The 22,916-nt window shown below is 39.3% G+C and overlaps 4 protein-coding genes across 9 annotated transcripts in view; 2 read left to right on the forward strand and 2 right to left on the reverse strand.

The window, feature by feature from the left end:
• Positions 1-10,026, reverse strand: part of egfem1 (EGF-like and EMI domain containing 1) — a 43,914-nt gene extending 33,888 nt beyond the window's left edge. For 2 of the 4 annotated variants that reach the window (XM_026294781.1, XM_026294771.1), the window contains exons 1-4: positions 9,750-10,026; positions 8,809-8,943; positions 8,200-8,309; positions 7,905-8,009 (exon numbers count right to left, since the gene is read on the reverse strand). In XM_026294781.1, coding sequence (XP_026150566.1) covers positions 7,905-8,009; positions 8,200-8,309; positions 8,809-8,943; positions 9,750-9,832 — 433 coding nt within the window. In that variant the 5' untranslated portion in view covers positions 9,833-10,026. Of the gene's footprint in view, positions 1-7,904; positions 8,010-8,199; positions 8,310-8,624; positions 8,662-8,808; positions 8,944-9,749 lie in introns of those variants that run through there. The other 2 variants (XM_026294791.1, XM_026294799.1) reach the window with 2 other exon arrangements.
• Positions 10,027-10,773: 747 nt separating this feature from the next.
• mffa (mitochondrial fission factor a) lies at positions 10,774-16,791 on the forward strand. Of its 3 annotated transcripts, XM_026333603.1 has the most exons (8): positions 10,774-10,959; positions 11,546-11,763; positions 12,135-12,292; positions 12,399-12,490; positions 14,375-14,539; positions 15,591-15,647; positions 15,827-15,911; positions 16,019-16,791. In XM_026333603.1, the coding sequence occupies exons 2-8, from the start codon at positions 11,550-11,552 to the stop codon at positions 16,148-16,150; spliced, it is 903 nt and encodes a 300-aa protein (XP_026189388.1). In that variant the 5' UTR covers positions 10,774-10,959; positions 11,546-11,549; the 3' UTR covers positions 16,151-16,791. The 3 variants fall into 3 exon arrangements, with proteins under 3 accessions (XP_026189388.1, XP_026189396.1, XP_026189405.1); XM_026333611.1 differs by lacking the exon at positions 14,375-14,539; XM_026333620.1 differs by lacking the exons at positions 14,375-14,539; positions 15,591-15,647.
• A 142-nt stretch (positions 16,792-16,933) lies between these two features.
• Positions 16,934-19,457, reverse strand: LOC113146222 (dynein assembly factor 1, axonemal-like). Its single transcript, XM_026333577.1, has 2 exons — positions 18,391-19,457; positions 16,934-17,958 (listed from the first exon to the last, which is right to left on the reverse strand). The coding sequence occupies exons 1-2, from the start codon at positions 19,325-19,327 to the stop codon at positions 17,096-17,098; spliced, it is 1,800 nt and encodes a 599-aa protein (XP_026189362.1). The 5' UTR covers positions 19,328-19,457; the 3' UTR covers positions 16,934-17,095.
• Positions 19,458-19,491: 34 nt separating this feature from the next.
• On the forward strand, positions 19,492-21,894 carry mrpl44 (mitochondrial ribosomal protein L44). The gene is made up of 4 exons (XM_026333591.2): positions 19,492-19,712; positions 20,213-20,681; positions 20,827-21,005; positions 21,252-21,894. Exons 1-4 carry the CDS (start codon positions 19,537-19,539, stop codon positions 21,424-21,426), a joined length of 999 nt encoding a protein of 332 aa, XP_026189376.1. The 5' UTR covers positions 19,492-19,536; the 3' UTR covers positions 21,427-21,894.
• Positions 21,895-22,916: the final 1,022 nt, after the last annotated feature.

Genomic DNA, 22,916 nt, shown 5'->3' on the forward strand with positions numbered 1-22,916 from the left:
TATTAAGTGTGAGGTAGATTTACTGAACATAGTTCTGCTCTGCATGCAGCAGAAAATGCTCAAACAATCAGTTTGAGGGAAGTGAAAAATAGCACTTAATAGTACCATAAAATAGGTCTTATAGCAAACTGAATTTCATGAAAATGACTTTTAGGGCACTTTATTACATCCAAAAATGTCCTTGGCAAAATGGAACCATCAAATAAAGGGCACATTGCATTCACATGCATTGTGAATTAAAGTTTGAACTACAGTATTTTGTTGCACACATATATTTTTGGTTCCTCACATATGTGCAAGCATCCTTTATTATTCATATTATTTTGAGCATACATGTTCCAGGACACCAGATCCTGATAATATGGCAACCCAACAGAAACTAATTGTCACCCATTATTGTTTAGGTACATAAACAACATCCTGTATAAAAACTCTGATAGTATGGTGACTCTCTTCTATTTAGCTCTGATAGTCCTGATACCCAAACACCTGCATCCTTTTTGTCAAAATTCACCAGTTCCCACTCCCTTATGTGGCCTCTAACCCTCATACCTCCAACTCTGGATCACCATCTCACTGATAGGATAGATGACACATACCGCTTACCTCAACAGACAGTGATTCTTTTATAAATGCCAGAAAACCCACATCACTCTACAATCACTTCATTCATCATCACTTTCTTATATATATATATATATATATATATATATATATATATGTAGGCAATATATATATATATATATATATATATATATATTGCCTACAACTCTGGAATCCTTTCATATATTTTCAAAGCATTCTTTCTATACATTCCTTGAAAAAGATCATTCATAGCTCAGAATCAAAAGGAAAGTGTTGGTCTCCAGTTAGTTTACAAATAGAAGTGATAATGGTTTCCCATCAGGTAATGGAGAAAACAGACTCTTGCTTGAATGGTTTTTTGCTCTCTGCAGACCAGCATCAGCCACCAAGTCCCTATTTCTGCTTATCTCATTAGGTGTTATTGACATTACTGGTCCTCTACAGTACAGTACCTCCCTTTTCCAATTTCTCCAAGGACCAGTGCTTTTCATGGACATCATATAAATCAAAAACCTTCAGCCGTGTGTCCATTCCACTCATGTTAAGAACATTAGACAAAGAAAATCAAGATCAATAACTGAATCAGCAGGCCTCAGCTGCATGGCACATCTTTCTACAGTGTTTAGTAAATGTGGAAGTCTTATATCGGCAACTTCAGTGGCCGTAAGTGATGTTCAAAGAAAAATTGATTTATTGTTTCTTTCTTACAAGATGGAATTTATTTCTTGGATAGGAATGACTTGTATTTCTTACACTCTGTCTTTATTCCCACATTTCTACTGTAGCAAATGGACACAAGAGGAACGAAATTACCAATCTAAGAAAAATTTAAATGAAAACAACATCCATCCATCCATCCATTATCTAAACCCACTTATTCCTATTTAGGGTCACAGGCATCTGCTGGAGCCTATCCCAACTCTCTTTGGGTGAAAGGCAGGGGTACACCCTGGACAGGTCACCAGTCCATCACAGTGAAAACACTATCACATAATTTCACATGCATCTCAAATTTCCATCACAAAATAGAATTGATTATACAAACATACTTACTCCATTAACTTAATGAAAAAATGTGGTACCCATAGTCAACGTATACAGTTTTTTTTAACCCTATGTTCTTAAATACTGTAGGGAAAAAATTAACTTGTAATGTGCTTTGAAAGTCTTAAGCATTAACTTTATACCCTGTGTTTGCACGAAAGCCTCAGTCCTTCTGCATCTGGAAAAGCCATTCCTGTCTGAGTCATTAATAGGTGGAATAGAAACAGGTAGAATTGAAGGCTGATTTTATCCTAGGACTAGTTTAATGTATATAAAGTAAACAATGAAATAACATCATCATAACATTATTGAGTGGCCTGTTTCTGAGAGACATGTTGACACATAGCTTCAGTACTATTTGGCGCTGACAGAAATTTTTAACATTAACCAGTTCTCCTGATGCACACTGCCAGTACTCGCTAAAGTCCCCAAATGAAAATAATGCTTTCATTTAATGTTTTAATAAACCTGGTAAGGTTTTTTGTGTAAGTCACAGAATTGGCTAGCATACACTGTAGTTTAAAAAGTCTAATATACCGTACAGCCTGTGTATAGACTGATGACAGTCAAAAAGGTATGTTTCTTTAGCTACTTGGCTGAAAGGGCATTAATTATAATCTTTAGTAAAGTGAGTAAAATTAGTATATGCCTACTTGAAGGATCCTTTATTAACAAGCTTATATTCCTCAATGCGATGCTAACACTAAATAGACTTAGCCAAACAGGTTCAAGGAGGAGGAACTCTTCAGTGTGGGAGTGCCCCACTATGACTGTAAAAATCTGACTTTGAGCTTTGGGAACACATGGTCAGTCACAAAAATTATTAGCTCCAACCTGCTCAGCGTTAACCTGGTAACAATGGTGCCTCAATACATTTGGAGAGATGAAGGAATGCTTGTTTAGTGTGGAGAACTTCCCTGCCATGTGGCAGCTATTAGTGTCCTAATGAGCCCCTTCCTCTGATAGCAAAAATAACCATGTAGCACTTGTGTCCTGTCAGGTCAGCTACCTTCAAGCCCATGTTTTGCGGTACAATTCCCATATGCTCAGAGTTTGTCAAGTCACAGTGGCAGATTTGAGGAATGAAAACAGGAAGGAGAGGGTAATGAATCCTACCATCTTAGTCTGAGTATTTTTTGACACATTCCTATGTTTGTCTACAGGACTTCACACAAGACCCAGGAAAACTAAACTTCAGCTGTTCAGTTGTTTTGTTTTATGGACATCCTCAACCTGATAGTGTGATCAATTTGCTATTAAGACTTTAACTTTCAGCTTGATGTTCCTCTGGAACAGCTGTGACTGACATTACATGTGTAAAAAAAAAACAATATGGTATTGTATTTTTATCACAGCAGCTTTGGCTGAACCAATAGGACACCTGGCCTTTTAAATCTACCCTGAGGAAAAGTTTGTACTTTAAACTCTACCTTTTCAGCATGGAAAGAAAGAAAGCCAGCAAGATAGACATTTTTATGCTATTATTTTTTTGTTCTAATATTTTTAACTGAATACTAAAATGAGGGCTCTTGTTTCGTGGTTGACATTAAGTGCTTCAGCAAAGCTTGAGCCGATTACTGGAAGGGCTGGTGGATTCTGCCAGAAGCTTCAGTGGCTTTTCAGTTTCCCATATTTGATCATTGCTGTAAATAACTGGCTAAAGTAAAATCTTCAGTGTGTTTTTGCTCATGCATACTTCTGATTGTCACTTCAGTGATGAAATTCATACCACACCCAACACCTTTAAAGGGATCTGTTCATCTATGAAGGTTTACATTGTTAATATAGTTTTCAGTGACCCTGTTCAGTAACCTCTAATAAAAAGAACACGAAAGCTGTTAGCCAAAGCAAAGACCAACCTGTCAGAGGTAATCATGAGGTCTGCACTGCAGTTCTTTATGAAAACAAAGAATTTCATGGCATTCACACCTCAAAACCTTCAGCACAGCGTCAGCTAGTGACTAAATTTTGGTTAAACAAAATCTTTGAAACAAGACCAAAGTAAGCAATATGTTCTGCTGTCATTACAGCCATATGTTTCCCATCATATCTTAACTCAACACTGAAGCACAATTCAAGCCCTTTAATCTGTTAACTGGGCTTTTGGATTAGGTTTCAGTAGCAGGATTTAACAGATTTGGTGAATAAATGTTATTGCAAAACAAAATTATGTCCTTGTGATGTTTGCTGACAGTGATTTGGCCTGAACCTGTAAGAGCCCTAAAATATTCTTATTTTTTTAACATCCAGTGAAATACTGAGGAAAAAAAACGTTAAAATGGCCAAAGACAAAATGTTTACAATTGACCTGGAGCTCTGCAGTGGAACTAACTGCATGGAAAGTCTCAGACATGAAAAACTCTGTGCATGGTATGTTAGTTAACTTAAGAGGGAAGATTCGTTCCAAACCTGTAGAAGACATCACTGTTCCCTAGAGTTTTGAGAACAGCCACAGGACATCATCCTTTACACCTTATTTTTCATAAAAGAAATCAGCCTCTCACTGCACTTTTTTTTTTTTTTTACAAAATTATATGCAGTTCTAGATGTATTTATTCTTTCTCAGCTCAGACTTCACATCTTTAAGCTGAATTACTTCCATAAATCCAAAAGAAAATATAGCTCCTTTCCATTTTGAAAGAATTCTTTTTTACAGGCTCTCTTGTTAAGTCAAAGCGATACCAGTAAAATGAGCCTCTGACAGTTTTTCCCTCTGTCACAGTTCATGGGGCTGCATGAGACTACTGCCAAGGATATGTGGACACAGTGGAAAACCGGACTTGACACGCTGTAGAACCGTCCCTAAAGAACATTAAACTTCAGTCACAGGTAGCTGCTGTCTCTATACAACTTTATATGTGAAACACAAATCAGCAAAACCTGATACAACTTGATACACACATTTGCAAGTTTATGTACTGTGCATAGACAGGTGACAGTGACTGAGATGAGAACTGAGCCTATGGAGATAGTCCAAGGTCCTGGGGATTAAACACTTGAGTTTATATGTGAGAAACCCTGATTTATAGTGCAACTGCATCAACTTTAAAGCTTTCTGCTGAGTTTCCTATGGTTCTTGTGATAACAGTTGATGCTGGTATCTACTACTGTGCCATCACAACCTGAACCCTTTTTTTTCTTAATTGCAAGGGATTCCTAATATCTGATGTCATCATTGCCTCTCTCATCACATAGATAAAGCCTTCAGTACAACAAGATCAAATCTTAGGCACTGCCAATATTCACTCTTTCATAAAGTGCTTTAAAGACAGCCAGGCTTCTTTAGGGCCAGATGGTTTCTGTCCTCACTCTGTTATGTGCCGACACCCTCTTAATTTCAAACAGACCCATGCACCAGTTTCACCAAAGCAAAGCCAAATCCAGTGCTTAATAGAGTGAGACAGAATGGCATTCAAAAGCAGGGTAAATACAAGTATTACAAAGCAGACACCAGTGTCCCAGCATATGGTTGGTTTGTGTCCAGGCTGTTTATTACTTCGGAGTGTCAACACTTTGGCCTTGGTGTCAGTGGCTGACACACTGTACATTTCCATGCATGGTGCCATCTGTCTCCTCTCGGAGATTGGAAGCAGGTGGTTGATCGGCCACCACAACACACAGTGGGCTCTACCACCACAACTTGGCAGGAATACCAAAGTAACATTCAAGAAGCCAATTGATGATGAGTGCTGAAAGGAGGTGGAGAAGGACCAGAGTATTGATTCTTGCTTGAACTATTACCAGAGCCAGACTGCTCTCTCTGTAAAGGCTCCCTCTCCTGAAGTCAAGCACTTCTGAATAGTGGTGAAAGCAAGGCTGATATGTTTTTCATCCTTCAGCCTTTTGATTTATTTTGTATCCGAAACAGCAAAAGTGCTAATAATGAGAGTAGGGGATCATTTGCCACACATGCGGTGATCCAAAAGTAGCCTATTGTACTTTAAACGAGCCAATTTCTCAGAAACCAATTTATTTCATCTCCTTATTTGCAATTTTTGTCAGATTTATTCCACCGTGAAAAGAAACACATTCATAAACATGCACTAATTTTCTGTAGAAGAACTGGAAACAAATTGTAAACAAAAACTGACATATTGTCATTTTAAAGTGGAAAACTTTTGTCAAATTGTTGCCTATTTACACTTTATGGGGATATGGAGAAAAATTTGCATTAATTCGGACTCTTGCTTGTGTTCTCCTGGCATTTGTCATCCTTATATTCACTTTAGCTTTCACTTTGGTTTCAACCAACTCCTTTGGAAAATGTCTGGCTCTTAGTTAACATGTTCAAAACTATCTGGATCTTAAGTGATGATTCTCTATGGGTCTTCACATCCAAGTAATCATTATCAAAATAAAATAGAACTTATAGCTACTTTATTTCAGCTTGGATCAACAGGACATGTCCTTTTTTCACATATATTTATGTTTAAACATGCACATTTATGGAATAGCATCAACAGTATCTGAAAGTTGCCTTTGCTTAGTTCTTGCCCATTTGGATAGATCAAATAAAGAATAATTTCCTAAAGTATATTAGAAAAGACTTGTCAGTTTCATGAAGGAGTGACGCATGTACAGTGCCTACGGTGTCAGTAGAAGTGCAACATATAATACACATATAAACAAACATATAATACACAAATTTAAAGACAAGTTGACTGGTAGACTGACAACCACCCAGATAACGAATCACACAGGACAGAGAACAAAGAAAAAGACAGAGCAAGAGGCTGAGTACTTACATGCTGTAAAACTATAGACATTACATGCAGCATGGTTACTGTCAGAGTATATGGGAAAAAACTACAATAAATCTCATAATACTTGGAAGACAACTTCATGTGCAAGGCGAAAATCCAACTGCCTTTAACTTATCACTCCAAGGTGAAACTAGAGGGGTCAGCATGCTTCTCAACTTGTATCTGCTTTTTCTCCATCGTATATGAATCGCATACAAGACAGCAATAAGTCTGTCATTGTGGAATGTTAGATGTAAATCCAATAATGTACAGGATTCCCTGCTGAAATCCTGGTGCACATACAAATATCCAGGTTTCCAGGTCTCTGTTGGGAATTATGTTAAGCTGGAATGTGCAATACATATCCACTGCTTCCTGAGTTTGCTGCTAATTCTGTCCATCATGTAATAAATCATAGCTCATTGCAATAGTTTAGTTTATCAAAATGTTCTACTTTGGAACACATTCTGTAAATATTAACTACATAAGTTCTTATGTACATTGCATGTGTGAACAAAGACCTGGACCAAACTACAGTTTATTTTTTGATGAGAGAATAGAGACAAAATGCTGTCAAAATATCTTAAATACCTGTGTTCAAGCACAACAATTGCAATTGCCTCTGCACCAAGCAGAGAGAAAGTAAAGGAAACTGGAGGAACACAAGAGCTTGGCTGACTCTCTCTCTGTATAATGACTCTGACAGAAGAGTGAGGATAAATCTGTCTTGAGACATGACAGAAGAAAAACTGTTTTACAAAAAGAGAAGAGCAAGATGACTGAAGTGAAAGAACAAAAGAAAAGAAGAGGATCTCTGATCAGATATAATATCTTTGTCTCCAATCTGTCCCTCCAAAGTGTGAAAATCAAAGAGCCCATGTAAACACAAATGCACAGAAGACCTACTTCTAACAAACAATGACACGTCCCTGTGAAATGTCTTAGCAAGAGGAAGGATTGTTTAAAACCCCTGCCAGGCAGGCCCTTCCTTATGGGAAAGTCAAGGAATCAAACAGGAAAGCCTCTGCAGTGTGCATGTGTGTTTGCGAGCATGTGGGGGGTAGGAACCAATATCCTCTGGTCACCATTCTGTTCCTGTGGGACTTTTCTAAAATACTAACAACTAACAAACAGAAGAAAATAGAAGAGTTTTCGTTCTTACCCATGAGAACAGAACTGTATATATCCTCAATAACATACAGTTTTTTACAGAGTGGACTGGTTGGGTAACCACAGCACTCCAGGCTCCAACCTTCAAAGGAAACCATTCCTTCGACAGAGTACTTCTTCTACCTTTAACTACCCAGAGACCCCCACAGAGCAGCCTCATCCAGTCACAGCTATGTTATAGGCTCATTCTGATTTAGCAAAGCAAAGCATAAGGTCTGAACTGGGCCTATTAAATAAAGTCTAAGCATCATGTTGTTGCATAAACACTTGAAATACAAAGAAATTACTTTGCAGGTTTCCAACTGACTTTATTTTAAACACAGTAAACAATTTGGTTTTTATTAGATGTGAATGGAAACTCACCATATTGGCATTGTGTCCCTTGAAAACCCAGTGGACACTGGCAAATCTGGTCTCCAGTTTCTGCACATCGGCCTCCATTGAAGCACGTGTTGGCACCACACACCCCTGCAGATACCACATATGTAACTATGTTTCTAACTATGTTTCTATGCCTATGTCTCTGTGTCTGTATCTTTTCTTCTTCTCAGTGGGTAGGCTACTTTCCAAAGCAATAGCTCAATGTGCACTATGTGATAAATATGTATAAAAATAGAATAGATAAATAGCAAATTACATGGAATTTTCTATTACTCACTATGTAAACAGCCCCTCTCGTCACCCTTCTGAGTCCATCCTGGACAGCACTTATAGACTGTATGCAAATCCATGCTGTACATCTGCCTGTACATTGTGTAGTATCCTGTCCTGAAAAGGAGAATCACTGTCATAGTCACACAATGGAATATTATGGCAGTTATATCATCGATTTATACTTAAGAATATACCATAATGTGCCAGTATAATGTCTCTTATAGTTAAGGATAATATCTCTTATATATTTCAACATATGTTACTATTACATACGTATTAAGAGGTAATCAAACCCTGCCTGAAGCATTTGATATATGTAAGTTAGGACGTCAGTGCGTTGTCAGTTGCATGAGGTTATTGATATTGTGTCAGTAGTGTTATGCCTGTTAATTTTGGTGAGAAAGCAAAGAGATGCTCTCTTTTTTTTACCTTGAGCCACACAGATACTGAGCCCCAGTCATTTCAGTGGATCATATAAATGGCAATGGCAAATACACATGATCAGGAAAACTCAGTTATAATGAATGTATGTAAAACACATTATATATATGTAAAATACTTGATCACCACGTAATCAAGTGTTTGTACATTATGAAAATATTGTTGCATCTACCTCCTCTCATAGCCCATGCACCATCTGTGGCTGGTACATCCCTGTTTCCACACCTTTACCATGCGGGTAAAAGCTTGGATGCAAGGCTGACGGACCCCTATCATGGACATCTCCTGGTCAGCACATACATTAGGCCTGTGCATAGAAGACGCATAAGAGGGAATAACTAGGGAAAGGGTTGGACAATTAAAAAACATTGTTTCATACCATTTGCATTGTTTTGTATGCTGTGCTGGTAGAGGTAGCTGTCTGAGTGAAGAGCTACCAACAGATTTAAACTTCCAGGTTCTACACATGTTGTGGTACATGAACATCAGCTCAACACATAGATTGTTTCCCAGACCATTATTAAAACACAGCCCGTGGTTTGTACATAAATAGTTCTCTAGAACAGTTTACTTGTTCATGCATTTGTATGTACATATTCATTAAAAAGCCCACAGGTTTGTACTGTACAGCAGGCACTCATAATAAGCCTTTATCCATCTGTGCTGTCAGTGCAGGTAAACTCTCCAGAGGTGTCCTCCACAAAACATCTGGCTTCAATACAGAGCAGTCCGAGGCTAATTATAGGAAGTATTCCCTTAAAAACGAAAAAACGGAAACCACTGGCAGAGCGTGCATGCTATGTAAAAAAATCACATTCCACTGGCGGCTATTCTGCAGTAGTCCATCATACAATCATCCTCTTAGCGAACCTGAAATAGCGACTCCTGGTGGAAATTAAATAGAGTAAACTATAAACAGAAGACACAAAGCAGAAGTTTGGTTCTTTATAACTAGGGCTACAGAGGCTAAACTTTTTTAATGTTCGCAAGGACGCGTGCTTTATGTCTTATTTTAAGGTGGACTATATAAAAAGTAAGAAAGCCACCACCCACCCCGGAGTATTTAATGAAATCTACTTACAGATAAATAAAACGATCTAGAAAGTTACTTACATTCCAAGTTGCAGTTCCAGACATGATGCGATGTGCATGTTGCTGAGTATTATCACAGACAAAATGAAAATATCTGGGAACATAATTTCGGCCAGTTACAGACAGGTAGAAAATTAAATCGGCGCAGACTCTGTGTCCATCAAAAGATGCGCATCCTGTTTTTTATGGAAGTCTTCTTGGAGACATGGCTCACATTTATTTTTAACTTGCACTGATATTTCCAGAGACGTGATTTCCCGTTACCGGTCAAGCAGAGGGGCGACTCGTCTCACGTCAGTAGCAGCCCTTGAATTATTCCGAGTAAACGCACCACCCACATTCACTGAGGGGCCAGCTCCCCAAACCCCCGGCGACACTAACCTGTGCAGGGACTATTAGCACAGACAACTCTGCTGTCATGTAAGCCTATCTCTTAAATTCACTATTTAATCTAATATCACATTATCTAATAAGCCCTTTAGGCTCCTCCAAAATTTAGAATATACATTTTGAATTCTTCTCTTCTTGTGTATAAAACTGTTTCTGGTTCATTGTAGGAACATAATGCAGTCCAATAAACAATAGGCTACTGATCTAAGGAAGGAAAAGACATAATTTTAATGCATATATGAATTGATAAATAATTATCCAATATACCTAACGTAGGCCCTGTGATAACAATGTGTAGGCTGCATGTTTTATAAGATTAAATATTGGATTTATAATATTAAAATTCTTCTCAAGTGTCTCAGAAAAAAAACAAATCGAGATCAGTAAAAAACAAGTATAGTATAAGTAAGTAGCATCAAAACAAATAAATTGCTATATATATAGGCTAAATTATGAATAACTAATGTTATTTTTAAGGGTACAGCATAGAAATAGTAAGTAGTCTCTAGTAGTCTTTTAGGTATTTAGAGGCGTTAGATATATTTTGGGGGGATAGAGTGAACAAATGAAATTAGAAGAATTTCACCACCTAGTAATTTCAGTGCTTGGTACCAATTACGTCATTTCCCCACCTCGATCTGACGTACATCCTGTTTGGAGCTCGGACAGGAAGAAGAGAGGAGGGTCCTGTCTCACATCAACACCAGGAGATGCTAGACAGTTACATCACATCTAGTCTAACTCTGAAATTCGGGGTGTGCTCAAAAGTTTGACTGCTTTCAGAATTTAAGAAACAAACACGTCTTTGTAGAAGAAGCTACTTTTAGCGACAAACCAAACGGTAAGAGCTCGAAGCTAACTCGCTAGCTTGAAATGGCGCTAAAGTCACGTTAGCTCTGATGTTAGCTGTTAAACCAAAAATAACCTTAGCTCAGTCAACCACGAAGACTTTACTAATGATTATACAGACTGCTAAATGTTCGCATAAAAGCCATTCAGTCAGTATAGTGTTAGCTTTACAAGTTAGCTGTCACTAACGCTAGATGCATTATATTGAATGTTAGCATTTATGTTGACAATATGGTACCATATCACCATTTACTGGGAGCGGCAGTAGGAGCTCTTGTGTGTTACAGTCCAGATTGTTGCAAAACTAGTTCAGGTAGCTTATTGTTCTGTCCTCCAAAATCAGTGGCCATCCTAAGAGAGTGTCACGACTGTTTTTCCATTTACAATTTCTGCCTAGCTCATCGGCTAAAACATTTTTTCCTGAGATCACTGAAGGGATTCTTGATGTCCTATTTAGGTGTAGTCGCAGAAACAAACATTTGAAATGAATGTATTTCAAGGATCTTGAATGTTGTGTTCTGTGATGTTTTTATGAGTAACTCTTAGCTGTGTTTTGCTGAACAAACCATCCCACACAGCCAGATGAACGGAGCAGAATTCCCTTCCCCCACAGCAGAGATGGCAGAGATGAACCGTATTCAGTATGAGCTGGAATACACTGAGGGGATCAGCCAGAAGATGCGCATCCCTGAGATGCTCAAAGTGGCTCCTCAAGACCATGATGACCATAATGTTGGATCTCAGGAGGTCCCCCTCAGTGTCATAATGCAAGTCCCAGAGAGAATTGTGATTTCAGGTTGGCGTATTGTTTAACATTGTATGAATAAAGGGGCTGCATTTTCTGTGCTGTCTAATTTTATACACAAACTACGTTATTGGTGCCTTTCAGCTGACAGGTGCTAGATATTCCTGTGTCAGTACCTTAGGGCTTTGTCCATTTTGCTCCTAGAGCCCTGTTTATGGCCTTTAGAGGATGCCAGTTTTTTAAGACTGAAAGTGAAACAAACACTGTGAATGCACAATGGTATGTTATATCACTAACTGAAAACTGCTAGAAGGCCTTATTCACCTAAAGCTTTTGTATCACAGTACATTGTTTATAATTACTGAAGTAGAAAGCATATCAATCTGATTCTGACCTCCAATCCAAACACTTTCCTTCACCAGGAGACAGTAATGACCCACAGTTCTCCAGACCCAGAGACCTGGACCTAATTCAGTCAACACCACTAGAAACCCTATCACTGAAAACTCCACCCAGAGTCCTCACACCCCTGGACTTCCTGGAGGATGAGCAGCGCACAGCTCTAGACACTGAGGAGGTGGTAAGTGACAATAAAAAAAAATTGTTACATAAAACCTATTCACTGACTATTGTAACTTCCTTAAACCATCGCCTACATAAATCAGTTGTCTTTTTTTTTCTTGTAGTTGCGGCCCCAAGGACGATTACGGCGGGAACACTCAGCCAGTGAGAATGCAGCCATCCGTCATAACAGTCAGCTGATGCGGAATGATTCTGCGTGATTATTGGCCTGCATCATTAGCCTGGCACCAACTCAGCTTTCTGTGCTATAAGCATGCACTAACATGATGCATTTTTCTTTTAGTTTTATGCTCTCTCCCTTTGTTTTTCTGAAATATAGTAGCTGGCTGTCCGTTGCCATTATAAAGCCTTTTTGTTGTGGAAACCTTTGCTGCTTTCAATATTACTGCAGATTTGAACTATTTTCGTCATTGACCATTAATTGCAATAATCATAATACAACTGATATATACTTTTTTATTTGGTCATTTCCTGATTTTAAGAATGTGTAGGAAGAGAAAAATAATAGTGCTTTTTAGTCAATAAACACACTCTGAGACCACAACTCAGTGAAAAATACTGTAGGACATAAAAAACTAATAAAAAGTGTTAAAAGAAAAAAGTCTTATACATTTACATTTATACAGGTTATACATTTTTAATGCAGAGCTGTTCAGATGTCAACTAAGATAACTACATTAAGGTACATTAGGTTCTGTAGCTTCATTGTTGTGATAACCTTCCATTGTTTATATTGAGGAGGTCACCAACCGTTTATAGCGGTCGACCGATATAGGTATACCGATATTAAGAAATCAGGGTCGCTAATGACCTATTTATGTTGCCTTTTTTTTTTTTTTTTGGTCAATATGTTGGCTGACTTTTTTTTTACTGGGTAGTCTTATTTTCTGTATAAAAGTCAGAGGCAATTTCTAGGATCAGACTTTCAGGGGTGCTCAGACTCCAAACCTTATGCCCAGTGGTCTTTCTGCCAACTCGATCCTGCTCTCTCCCTTTCTGTCTTTCTCTATCCTTTTCGCTCCCTCTTTGTGTTTTTGAACAATTAGCAAACATAACATCAAGTCACACAGTCTATAACCTAATATGACATATAAACTGACGCATATCAATTTATAAAATTATTCTAATTGAATATTGGGTTAGACAATATAGGCACTGCGTTTCAATCATGTAATTTTTACCTTACTTTCTGATCTGAACTTGCTTGCTTTCTTTGAAAGAAAAAAATGTATATACATCTAGTGAGGGTTTGCATGCTGCAATTGTATTAGAAAAATGTGTAACTCGTCAAAAAAAACATGACTCAGGTGGTTTGCTATTTAGCCATGTGCTCATCTTGATGTATGCAAATTAGCCACGTGGAGCAAAGCGACTATTATAAAGTATTAAAGTATACTTACAATACTTTTATAATGCTGTATGTTATTGCTATTTTATCTCCACTTAAAGTAAAATAATAAACTGTATCAATTAGCTCATTACCTGGCAAGTGTGCAACTAAGTCAGCTAATGTTAATAATAATGACTTGTTAAACCCAGTGTTCACATTTAGAACAGTCAGCAACTGTATTATTAATGTTAACTTTTCAACCTACTGGTGGTTTTAATCCCCACCCCATCCCTTCTATGTTTCTTTTATGTTCATGGTGGATTACGACAATAATACTAGGTTGCCCGCAGATACACCTGCCTGTTAATCTGCATAATACATTCATCCATTAGCTAATGCTGATTGTGTTAAAAATGGCAAAATTCGGCCCGATTAATCGGTCAACCTCTCCCTGTTTGGCTTGAAAAGTGAATGAGACAGTGGTCTTTATTGAGTAACCTAGTCAAAACGAGCTTCAGTTTGCATTTCTGTTTTTGTGTCCTGTTGTGTTAGTTATTATGGGACCGCAGGTTAAATTACAATACAACAATATTTTTAATTCCTGTACTTGGGATTTTTATAGTCATTAAAGTTGAGGACAGCTTATTTTTCCTTATTTCTCTCAATCTCCTGTTTCCCTCCCCTTTCCTATTTTGTCTCTTTCATCCCTTTTCTCTGAATTGGCTTCCCTTAATGGTGGGCACTGAGCAGTGCAACCCCACCCCCCCCAGCAACTGTCCATCCTTGTCCCCCTCTCACTGTGACTGAGGAAGAACACAACCTGTACAGCGCTAGCGGTGTTCTGTCTTTCATCCAGTCCACTACACGTCGGGCCTACCAGCAGGTCCTGGAGGTGTTGGATGAGAACCCTCGCAGGTGACCTTCCAATCATCTAGTCATTTATGTGGGGGGGGGGGGGGATTGGCTTACTAGATCTTGGTCACAGAGGGCAATCCAGACTGCATTAGTCATCTTTTTTTCTTGAGTGTTAAATTTTCTGATTTCTGCTCTTAAGCATCCTGTGTTTGGGGAAAATTGAGGGTTTTCACATTGACTCAATGGTATTTCTGAAGTGCTGTTAGGCCCTTAGTTTCCTTGGAAGCTTTCTTCTTTCTGACCATTTTTTAACAGACTTTTTTTTTTTAACTTTGAGTAACAAAATTAATACAGCATGTCTTAGTCAAAGAAAAGCTGTGCTGTAATGCGTCTTTCTGATCTGTGGCTTTGGTTCAGGCTGTGACTTCTGGAGATAATCCAGATTAACCATCACTGTGAGGACTAACATGTAACATTGTTGTCCAAGAGCTTTCACGTTTAATTTAGAGTTAATGCTTGAGAAAACTTAATTTTCCCAGTAAGGACATTTGTTTGTCAATCCATCATTAGAAAAGACAGAGATAGTGAGAATGAGAAAGGGGCCCATATTAAGTGAACTAGCAGCAAGCATGTATTCTGCTCCAAATGGCACATGTGATCGTGGCTCAACAGAGGCTTTGAACAAACAAAACTAAGCAATAAAGTTTGCAGAGAGAATATGAGCTCCTTATTAAGCAAAATGAACATTTAAATATTCATTAGATTTGTTTAAACAATTCTGAGCCTTTTGAAACTCTGAACTTTTGAATATTTGCCTTCCTGTGGACTGCATCTGGTGAAAGCATTTGGCCGAAGAACAGTTTCTGAAAACCAAAGCTGTAGACTTTTTGTGACTGGTTTTGGAAAGATAATGAATAAAAGGCATTTTAAAGCACTTGTGTTTTTTAAAAAAAAAAAAAAGAAACATTAACCTGAGGGTTACAAGGACAACATAGAGTGTAGCTGTGCAAAGGACATGCAAGTTGTGTCGGCATGTATAAAGTACTCTACCATGTCTGTTTCTCTCCCTTATTTTTCCTTCTCCCACCCCTGTCTTTTTCCACCTCTTCAGCAAACCATCTCTGCGAGGGGGGTCGGCTTCAAGCTCTAACCCCCTGCATGAATCCAGGTAATTTCACCTGGCAATAAATCTTCACCATGCTCCTTTTTCCTTTTTCTCATCCTTTTTTACATTAGTCTCATTTCAGGTCGCGATGTAGGATTAGAAAAACATATTCTTAAAATGATTGCACAGTATATCCAAAATGTGCTATCTAAACCCTCTGTTGTTGCTGTTCTCTTTTCAAGGCTTGCATTATCAACATATGAAGCCACACTGGATGGGGGTCCTGATGACATGACTGTGATTGATGCAACGACACTTCGACGTCAGGTTAGTGCTTAATAAATACATTATCTCCATCTTGTAAGTTAATTGTGGAACCACTATGATGGTGAATTCATGATTTTTTTTAATTTTTTTTTTTTTTTTATCTGTAGCTTATTAAGTTGAACCGAAGACTCCAACATTTGGAGGAGGAGAACAAGGAGCGAGCAAAGAGGGAGATGATTCTGTACTCAGTCACTGTAGCTTTCTGGCTCATCAACACCTTGGTGTGGTTGCGACGTTAGAGCCGGTCTGTGACGGGACATGAGAACGTACTATCTCTTATTGTATGTCAAATAATAGCTACTTGCTGCACTCAGTCCTATCTGCTCAGTCCCAGTGTCAGACTGTGTTGCCACATGGGTCGCACACACACAGAGCTCATGTTTTGTTTTTGTTTATTTAATACATGTACAGTTTTTTTTTTTACTCTTCTCTCTAGCTGCCTACATTTTCTCATGTTTTATTTTTATTCCAAATATACCTTGATGATGAGCATGATTTGTAAATATGTGTTCATGTCACTCAGAGCTTTGGAAAGAACTCATCCAGAGCTAGCAGAGTAGCATAGTTCACCAAAAATGTAACATGTTGAATATTTATTGCAGAGAGAGTAATGTGTGACTTGGAACTGGGAAATGTAAGAGAATTTAATAAAACCACACACGTGGTATCATGTGTTGTCCTGTATTTTTATTGAAGCATCAAGTGAAATGCACACATCACTGTCATTTTGCTGTTATTTTAAGACAGCAAATTTCTCTCAATTTCACATGATGTTATCAGAAATGTAACTTTTACTTTTCTTTTTTCAGTTATTGACACTGTTATATTTTTAATCATTTCTGCCTCATGCTAATTATTTGAATAAATGAATATTACCCTAGGTTGGTATTTTTTCTTTTGATTTACTGAAAACTGACAGTAAGTGGCACTAGTGTACATCTGTTGGACATTTATATATTTATGATATAGTTGTTAATCTTTGTGTTGCCCCTTAAGGGAAAAAGTAAAACATAAAATGGATAAAAGGTCTAAATAATTTTATTACAGACCATCTGTTTTCACTACTTCTAACAGCTAATTATTCATTTTTAAATGAAAGCTGTGGCCTTCTTTGGCAGTTATTGGCCTCACACAGCCAATGCCCTGCCATGCCCTACGAGCGTGTAGTTTAATTTTTGAAAGAATCATTCCAGCTCCTCAATAAGTTGGTGCTGTGGAGTTGAGTTTTGGCTTGTTCTGGACCTTCCCAGGGGTTTAAATATCAGTGGCTCATGGGCATCCCAATCATCTGGGTGCACCAATGATGGAGACTTGTTAGAACTTTCAGTGAGCAATGCAGGACTCAAAGTGGGGATGGTCCCACTCTGATTCCCATTTGACTCATCCTTGTCACTGCCTCCTGATATGACCTCTATTTTTGGTTTGAACAAACCAATGAAGTCTTCTGTGTCTACATCATCCAGATCAGGCAGGTCATCAATACACAGTGAGTGATATAGTGGAAGGTGAATGGTCTCCAGCTGCTCTGAATCATCCAGCTCTGTTACCAGTGGTCCAGGACAGTGTGTTGGTGCAACCTCAACTACATCAGGAAGAGCTGCCCTAAGCAGAGGAGGTTGTTTCTTCTCATGCTTCAGTATATTTCCCTGCTCACACTGGACTCTATCTGACTGATTTTGTTGTTCGTTGTACTTTGTCACTTGCTCTCTTTCTATCTTCTCTGCTGCTGTGCTCCCTTCCTCCCCTTTTGGCTGAAAGTCAGCATTCCCTACTTCTTTCTCATCTATCACAGGCTGCTTTGTCTCTGATTCGTCCTGGTCGTTTTTCTGTAATTGCTCATTCTGCAACTTTTGACCTGGTTGCTCTGCTTCTAGACACTCAGTGTTTGGCTGATATCCATTGTGCCTCTGTGGGGCTTGATTCTGCAAGAACTCCTCATGGGCACTCAGGCTGTCCTGCACAAACGTATTGATTTTCTCCTCTTGCGATGAAGTCAAAATCTTGGTGCTGTTTCCCTGACAGTGAGTGGTGGAAATCCCATTCTCGCCTGAAACGAAACAGACAACACTTTTTAAGTAGCCCAGTATGCAAATACGTAAATACTGGGAACCACTGCTGCTGGTTCAATGACTTTATCTGTCCCTAGTGGTTCATATTATTAGCCAAAAGGTTTTACGGTTAGGGTTACCATGCCATAAACATTAATAAATGATCCATAATATTTTAAAGTGAAATATTTCCTGCAGAAAAATAATAGAGATAAGCTCACAAGCTGTCTCACTGTTTTCTTACTGTTTACATTTGTAGCTAGACTATTGTGAGCCAGTCTTATGTCCAGTCAACAAACTTCAGTTATCAGAATATTGTTCTAGTTGATTTGTTCTGCCTTCTCCCTGCAGAGTGATTATAAAGCTGCTCTCGATCCACATTTACTCTGTGTATTTTCGCAGGAAAGTGAAAAGTGCAAAACTGTGTATACCTTTGTCCTGTAGCTCCTGTAGGTGTCGTCTCTCCTGGGCTTTCTTGCGAATCATTGCCAGGCCGTCCAGGCTGTCCTGAAGGTTCCTCCTCTCCCGTGTCTCCCACTGTTCCCTCTCCTTGCGCTCTGCTTCCAGCCCCCCCAGAGCCCATGCCTCAGCACATGCCCTGTCTTTGGGGAACACGGGACGACCATCGAGGAAGGTGAGCTGCTTGAGGCGCACAGTCATGGTCTTCCTGTAGTGAGGGATTTTTTTCACCACCTCATTCCCCATTAGATTTAGCACTCGCAGTTCTGGCATGACTTCAAGCACGCGGATGATCTCAGGGTCATTTAACAGGTTGTGAGACATGTCCAGCACACTGATGGCCCGACACTGACGCAAATGCTCTATGTCTTTCAGGGTTTCCAACTTGTTATGGGCGATCTGCAGAGTGCTCAGGTCAGGAAGACAGCCGATATTGTCTATGGTGAGTATGTAGTTGTTGGAGACATTCAGTGAGCAGAGCTTTTTCAGAGGTTCAAGGTTTTCCAGCTTGTGTATGAGGTTCTGCTGAAGGAACAAGCAGCGCAAATCAGTCTGGGCATCCAGGTTCTCAATACGCTGGAGCCCATTATTTTCCAACCAGAGACACTTCAGTCCTGTGTATTCCTCCAAATTCTCAATGGTGGAAAAACCTTTGAAATGCAGATACAGCGTGTCATTCAGGCAAGGTGTTGAGTAAAGTTTGTTCTGCTTACAGTGGTCTTTTAGGAATTTCTTCGTCATTCGTGGCCCTGATTGTTTTTCTCCTTTCTCCTGTTTTTCTTGAGATCCATCCTTTGTCGTTACATCTTCTCCATTTTTAACAGGGGTTCTGTTCGCATCTACAACTTCCATTCCAGCGGCTAACACCGTTTTATCACCCGCTCTTTCGTGGACTTCAGCAGCGGACATCGCCAAAAATGAATGAAAATAGCAAACAGGAGAAATCTCTACTTGTTTGAAAGTAAATTTCCCCCGGCAGTCCGCTAAAGTTTGTGTTTGTGTTGGTTTCCATAGTAACGCTTGGTCATTAGGTTCGGACCTATCGTAGCTGGATATTGTTTCTTGTTCCTTGTCGGACACTTTTAGCTGATGCAATCTGTTGTCAGCGAATCAACAACATGGCGTTAGGGTATATACTAAGTCGCGGTGCGCTGACATTAGGGATTCACTGTCAGCGTGCCTGCAGAAATATAGCAGTGACGCAGGTCAGAGAAAAAAAGCGATGGATGAAAGCGTACACTCACCTCATGGCAAGGAAGTTAAAGCTGGAGGGACCTCCGCCTCCGAAGCCACGGTACGGCTAACGTTGGCTAACGTTAGCTAACACAAGAGTTAACTGGAGAGCATCTCAAGGCCGTCCGTGTATTCGCCAGGCTCTATGAGTCTGTATGTGTTTTTACGACAGTATATAGACAGTACAGTCGCTTTAAGCGCAGACTTGTTTAGTAGTGTTTGTGTTGCTAACTCTGTTTTTTTAAAGTAAACGCAGGGCGTCTCTAGCAAATATTTAGGGAAAGGTGGGCCCCCCGTTAGCCCCAATTTGTGCTTTTTGTGCGTAATAACATCATTTTATGTTGAAGAAATTTGTATGTATAATAACATTTGTACCATAACGTTTTCTCCACAATCCTCAAACACACTTTTCTACAGGTGTAAAATGTATGGTTGTCTGTAGGCTTTTACTTATTGCATACCCACAACATCACCGGTCAGAGTTTACCAATTTTCACAAGTGTATATGACCTACTTTGATGCTACAGCTCAGAATTAACTCAGTGTGTGACATGTTTTCAGGTGTCAGCAGCCTCATTGGGATTACCATGCTGAGATTCAAGCTTTCAGCACTCGCCTTCACGAGAACTTCTCCCTGGAGCTTCTGAAAACAGCCTTCATAAATCCTTGTTACCTGCAGGCAGAGACGGAGAGGCGGCAGGCGTTAGGTGTGGACTCTGAGACCACCGCTCTTGTTCTGAAAGATAATATTCAACTGAGTAAAAAGGGATCCGGTTTCACCCAGAGCTTCCTGACCGACTGGTGCAGGGCCAGCTTCCCAAACCTGCCGAGCGAGGGGGTGGAGAGTGTTGTTGCGCACCTCACAAGTTCAGCAGTTGTGACCTATGTAGCAAGTAATCTCGGCATAGAAGACCTTACCATGAGTGCAGAATTTCCTGTTCCTGATGATGTGCTCCATTCCACATTCATGGCAGTTATTGGAGCTCTACAGGAGAGTAGTGGAACTGAGCGAGCTGGATTCTTCATAAGAGTAAGAAGTTTACACAGCATCATGTACACTCAGTGTCTTGGTTAAAAATATTATCTGTCTGACAGGGGACTGACTGTCATCTCAGCAGAAACATAACACAACATTTATTTTAATCACTTACCTCCACCATCTTTCCTCTCCCTAGGATTTCCTGGTCACTCAGCTAATAGGAAAGGACCTGTTTGATATGTGGACAGTGGTTAACCCAATGGGACTACTTGTAGAGGAGCTTACTAAGAGGAATGTTCCTCTACCAGAGCCTCGCCTCATTAGGTCTGCTGGAGCCAGCACCGTCCTGCCACTTTACTTTGTTGGCCTTTACAGGTATGGGTGCTGTTGTGGGTGCTGCTAACCAAAGAACAGTACAAATAAGGATTTGTAAATAAATAAGATTAAAGTCACAGCAGACATGTCCTCTAACTCATCCTATTTAATAAATTACTTTTCTGAGGTTTGGGTGAGATGCAGATTATTGACAATAAAGGTTAACATTTTTTTTTATTGTATAATCTTCTCATTTTACTTTTTTTTTTTTTTTTTAAATCTCTCTTCACCTGTGTGCTAATTCAGTGATAAGAAGCTTCTGGCTCAAGGTCCTGGGGAGACACTTTTAGCAGCTGAGGAAGAGGCAGCACGTGTGGCCCTCCGAAGACTTTATGGGTACACTGAGAACCGCAGACCATTTGACTTTTCTCCACAGCAACAGCATCAGCAGCCATTAATCCAATCAGTCAACAGCAATTAACGAAGTAACAGCTCTTACGCTGCAGCAGGAAATCATTTAAAGAAGATGCAGTCAGACAGGAAAGTGGTATGAATCTACTCACGATAATTTGAAATATTGTACATCTTGTTTGGTGACTATAAAGCTATGGATTGTAAAGAGAAAGTAAAGGGAAATAAGGTCACCATCTACCTTGTTAAAGATAATCCAATGCTGCATTTGTAAGGATTTTCTTTCCACCAGATAAAGGAGAGAAAAGTGAACCTAATCCAAATAAAACATGTCACTATGTTGTAAGATCCAGCTTTCCACTGTAGGAGACAGGTTCACCAATGGCTAATAAACTACAGGTTCAGCAGTCCATGCCACAAATTGTTCCTGATATCTTGGTTGTCCTTGTAAATACTATAATATACACTTGGTTTACTTTATATTCTGTTATAGTATGCTATCGAACCATAATAAAAGGTAATTAGTATTTGTACTTCAGGAATTTGTTCATTTTTGTTGACATATTTTAAGCATTCCTTGTATTACATTACTTGTTTCAATTTGCAGTTAAGCATTTGAAGAATTTTCATTCAACTCTTTATTTGGGTAATCTGTTTAAATTCATAATGATTTAAAGTGTTTACTCCAGGTACTCCGGTTTCCTCCCACAGTCCAAAAACATGCATGTCAGGTTGATTGGTGACTCTAAATTGCCCATAGGAGTGAGTGTGAGTATGAGAGTGAGTGGTTGTTTGTCTCTATGTGGCCCTGTGATGGACTGGTGACCTGTCCAGGGTGTACCCCTGCCTTCCACTTGAAAGAGAGCTGGGATAGGCTCCAGCAGATCCCCGTGACCCTGGTTAAGGAATAATCGGGTATAGGAGATGGATGGATGGATAGATGATTTAAAGTCTAGTCCCCAAAGTTGGTTCATGTTCTTCACGGCTGTTCCTTTGGTCGTCTCACCACAGTGCTGCAGTGACAACACTAACCCGCAAGATGGAGCTGGTGTGTTAAGGACGGAGCAGGCACGATCATAAGTAGAAGCAGAGAGCTCATGTATGGGACAAGATCATTCATGTCCTTTACTAACCTTTGGAGTCTGCTTTTTTATACAGGCAATTCCAAGTCATCATATACGATATCAATCTAAAGCAAACATTTGCATCTCTCCCGTGATATAATAACTACAAAGACTCATATATATATATATATATATATATATATGAAACGGTAATCGCGTGAATAAAAATAAAAAATATGTTGTCGACTCCTGTCAAAACCGTGTACTAAGCAGAGTCGTATATTCACAACATTGTTGCTTTTTACCACCACTACGTAGCAATGACTCTGCTTTCGACATAATTAGGTTAGTAAACCTGCTTGTACGAAATAATGTAGCATACGCTGAAAAGAGGGAATATAAGACACATATTTGACTGAATCAAAACGTAGCGGCGTAGTCAGTATAACGGGCACTAAGCGAAGGCGGAAATACGTGGCAGGAACTCTTTTGTCTC

This window comes from Mastacembelus armatus, chromosome 13, assembly GCF_900324485.2.
Source record: "Mastacembelus armatus chromosome 13, fMasArm1.2, whole genome shotgun sequence".
In the NCBI taxonomy this organism is placed as follows: domain Eukaryota; kingdom Metazoa; phylum Chordata; class Actinopteri; order Synbranchiformes; family Mastacembelidae; genus Mastacembelus; species Mastacembelus armatus.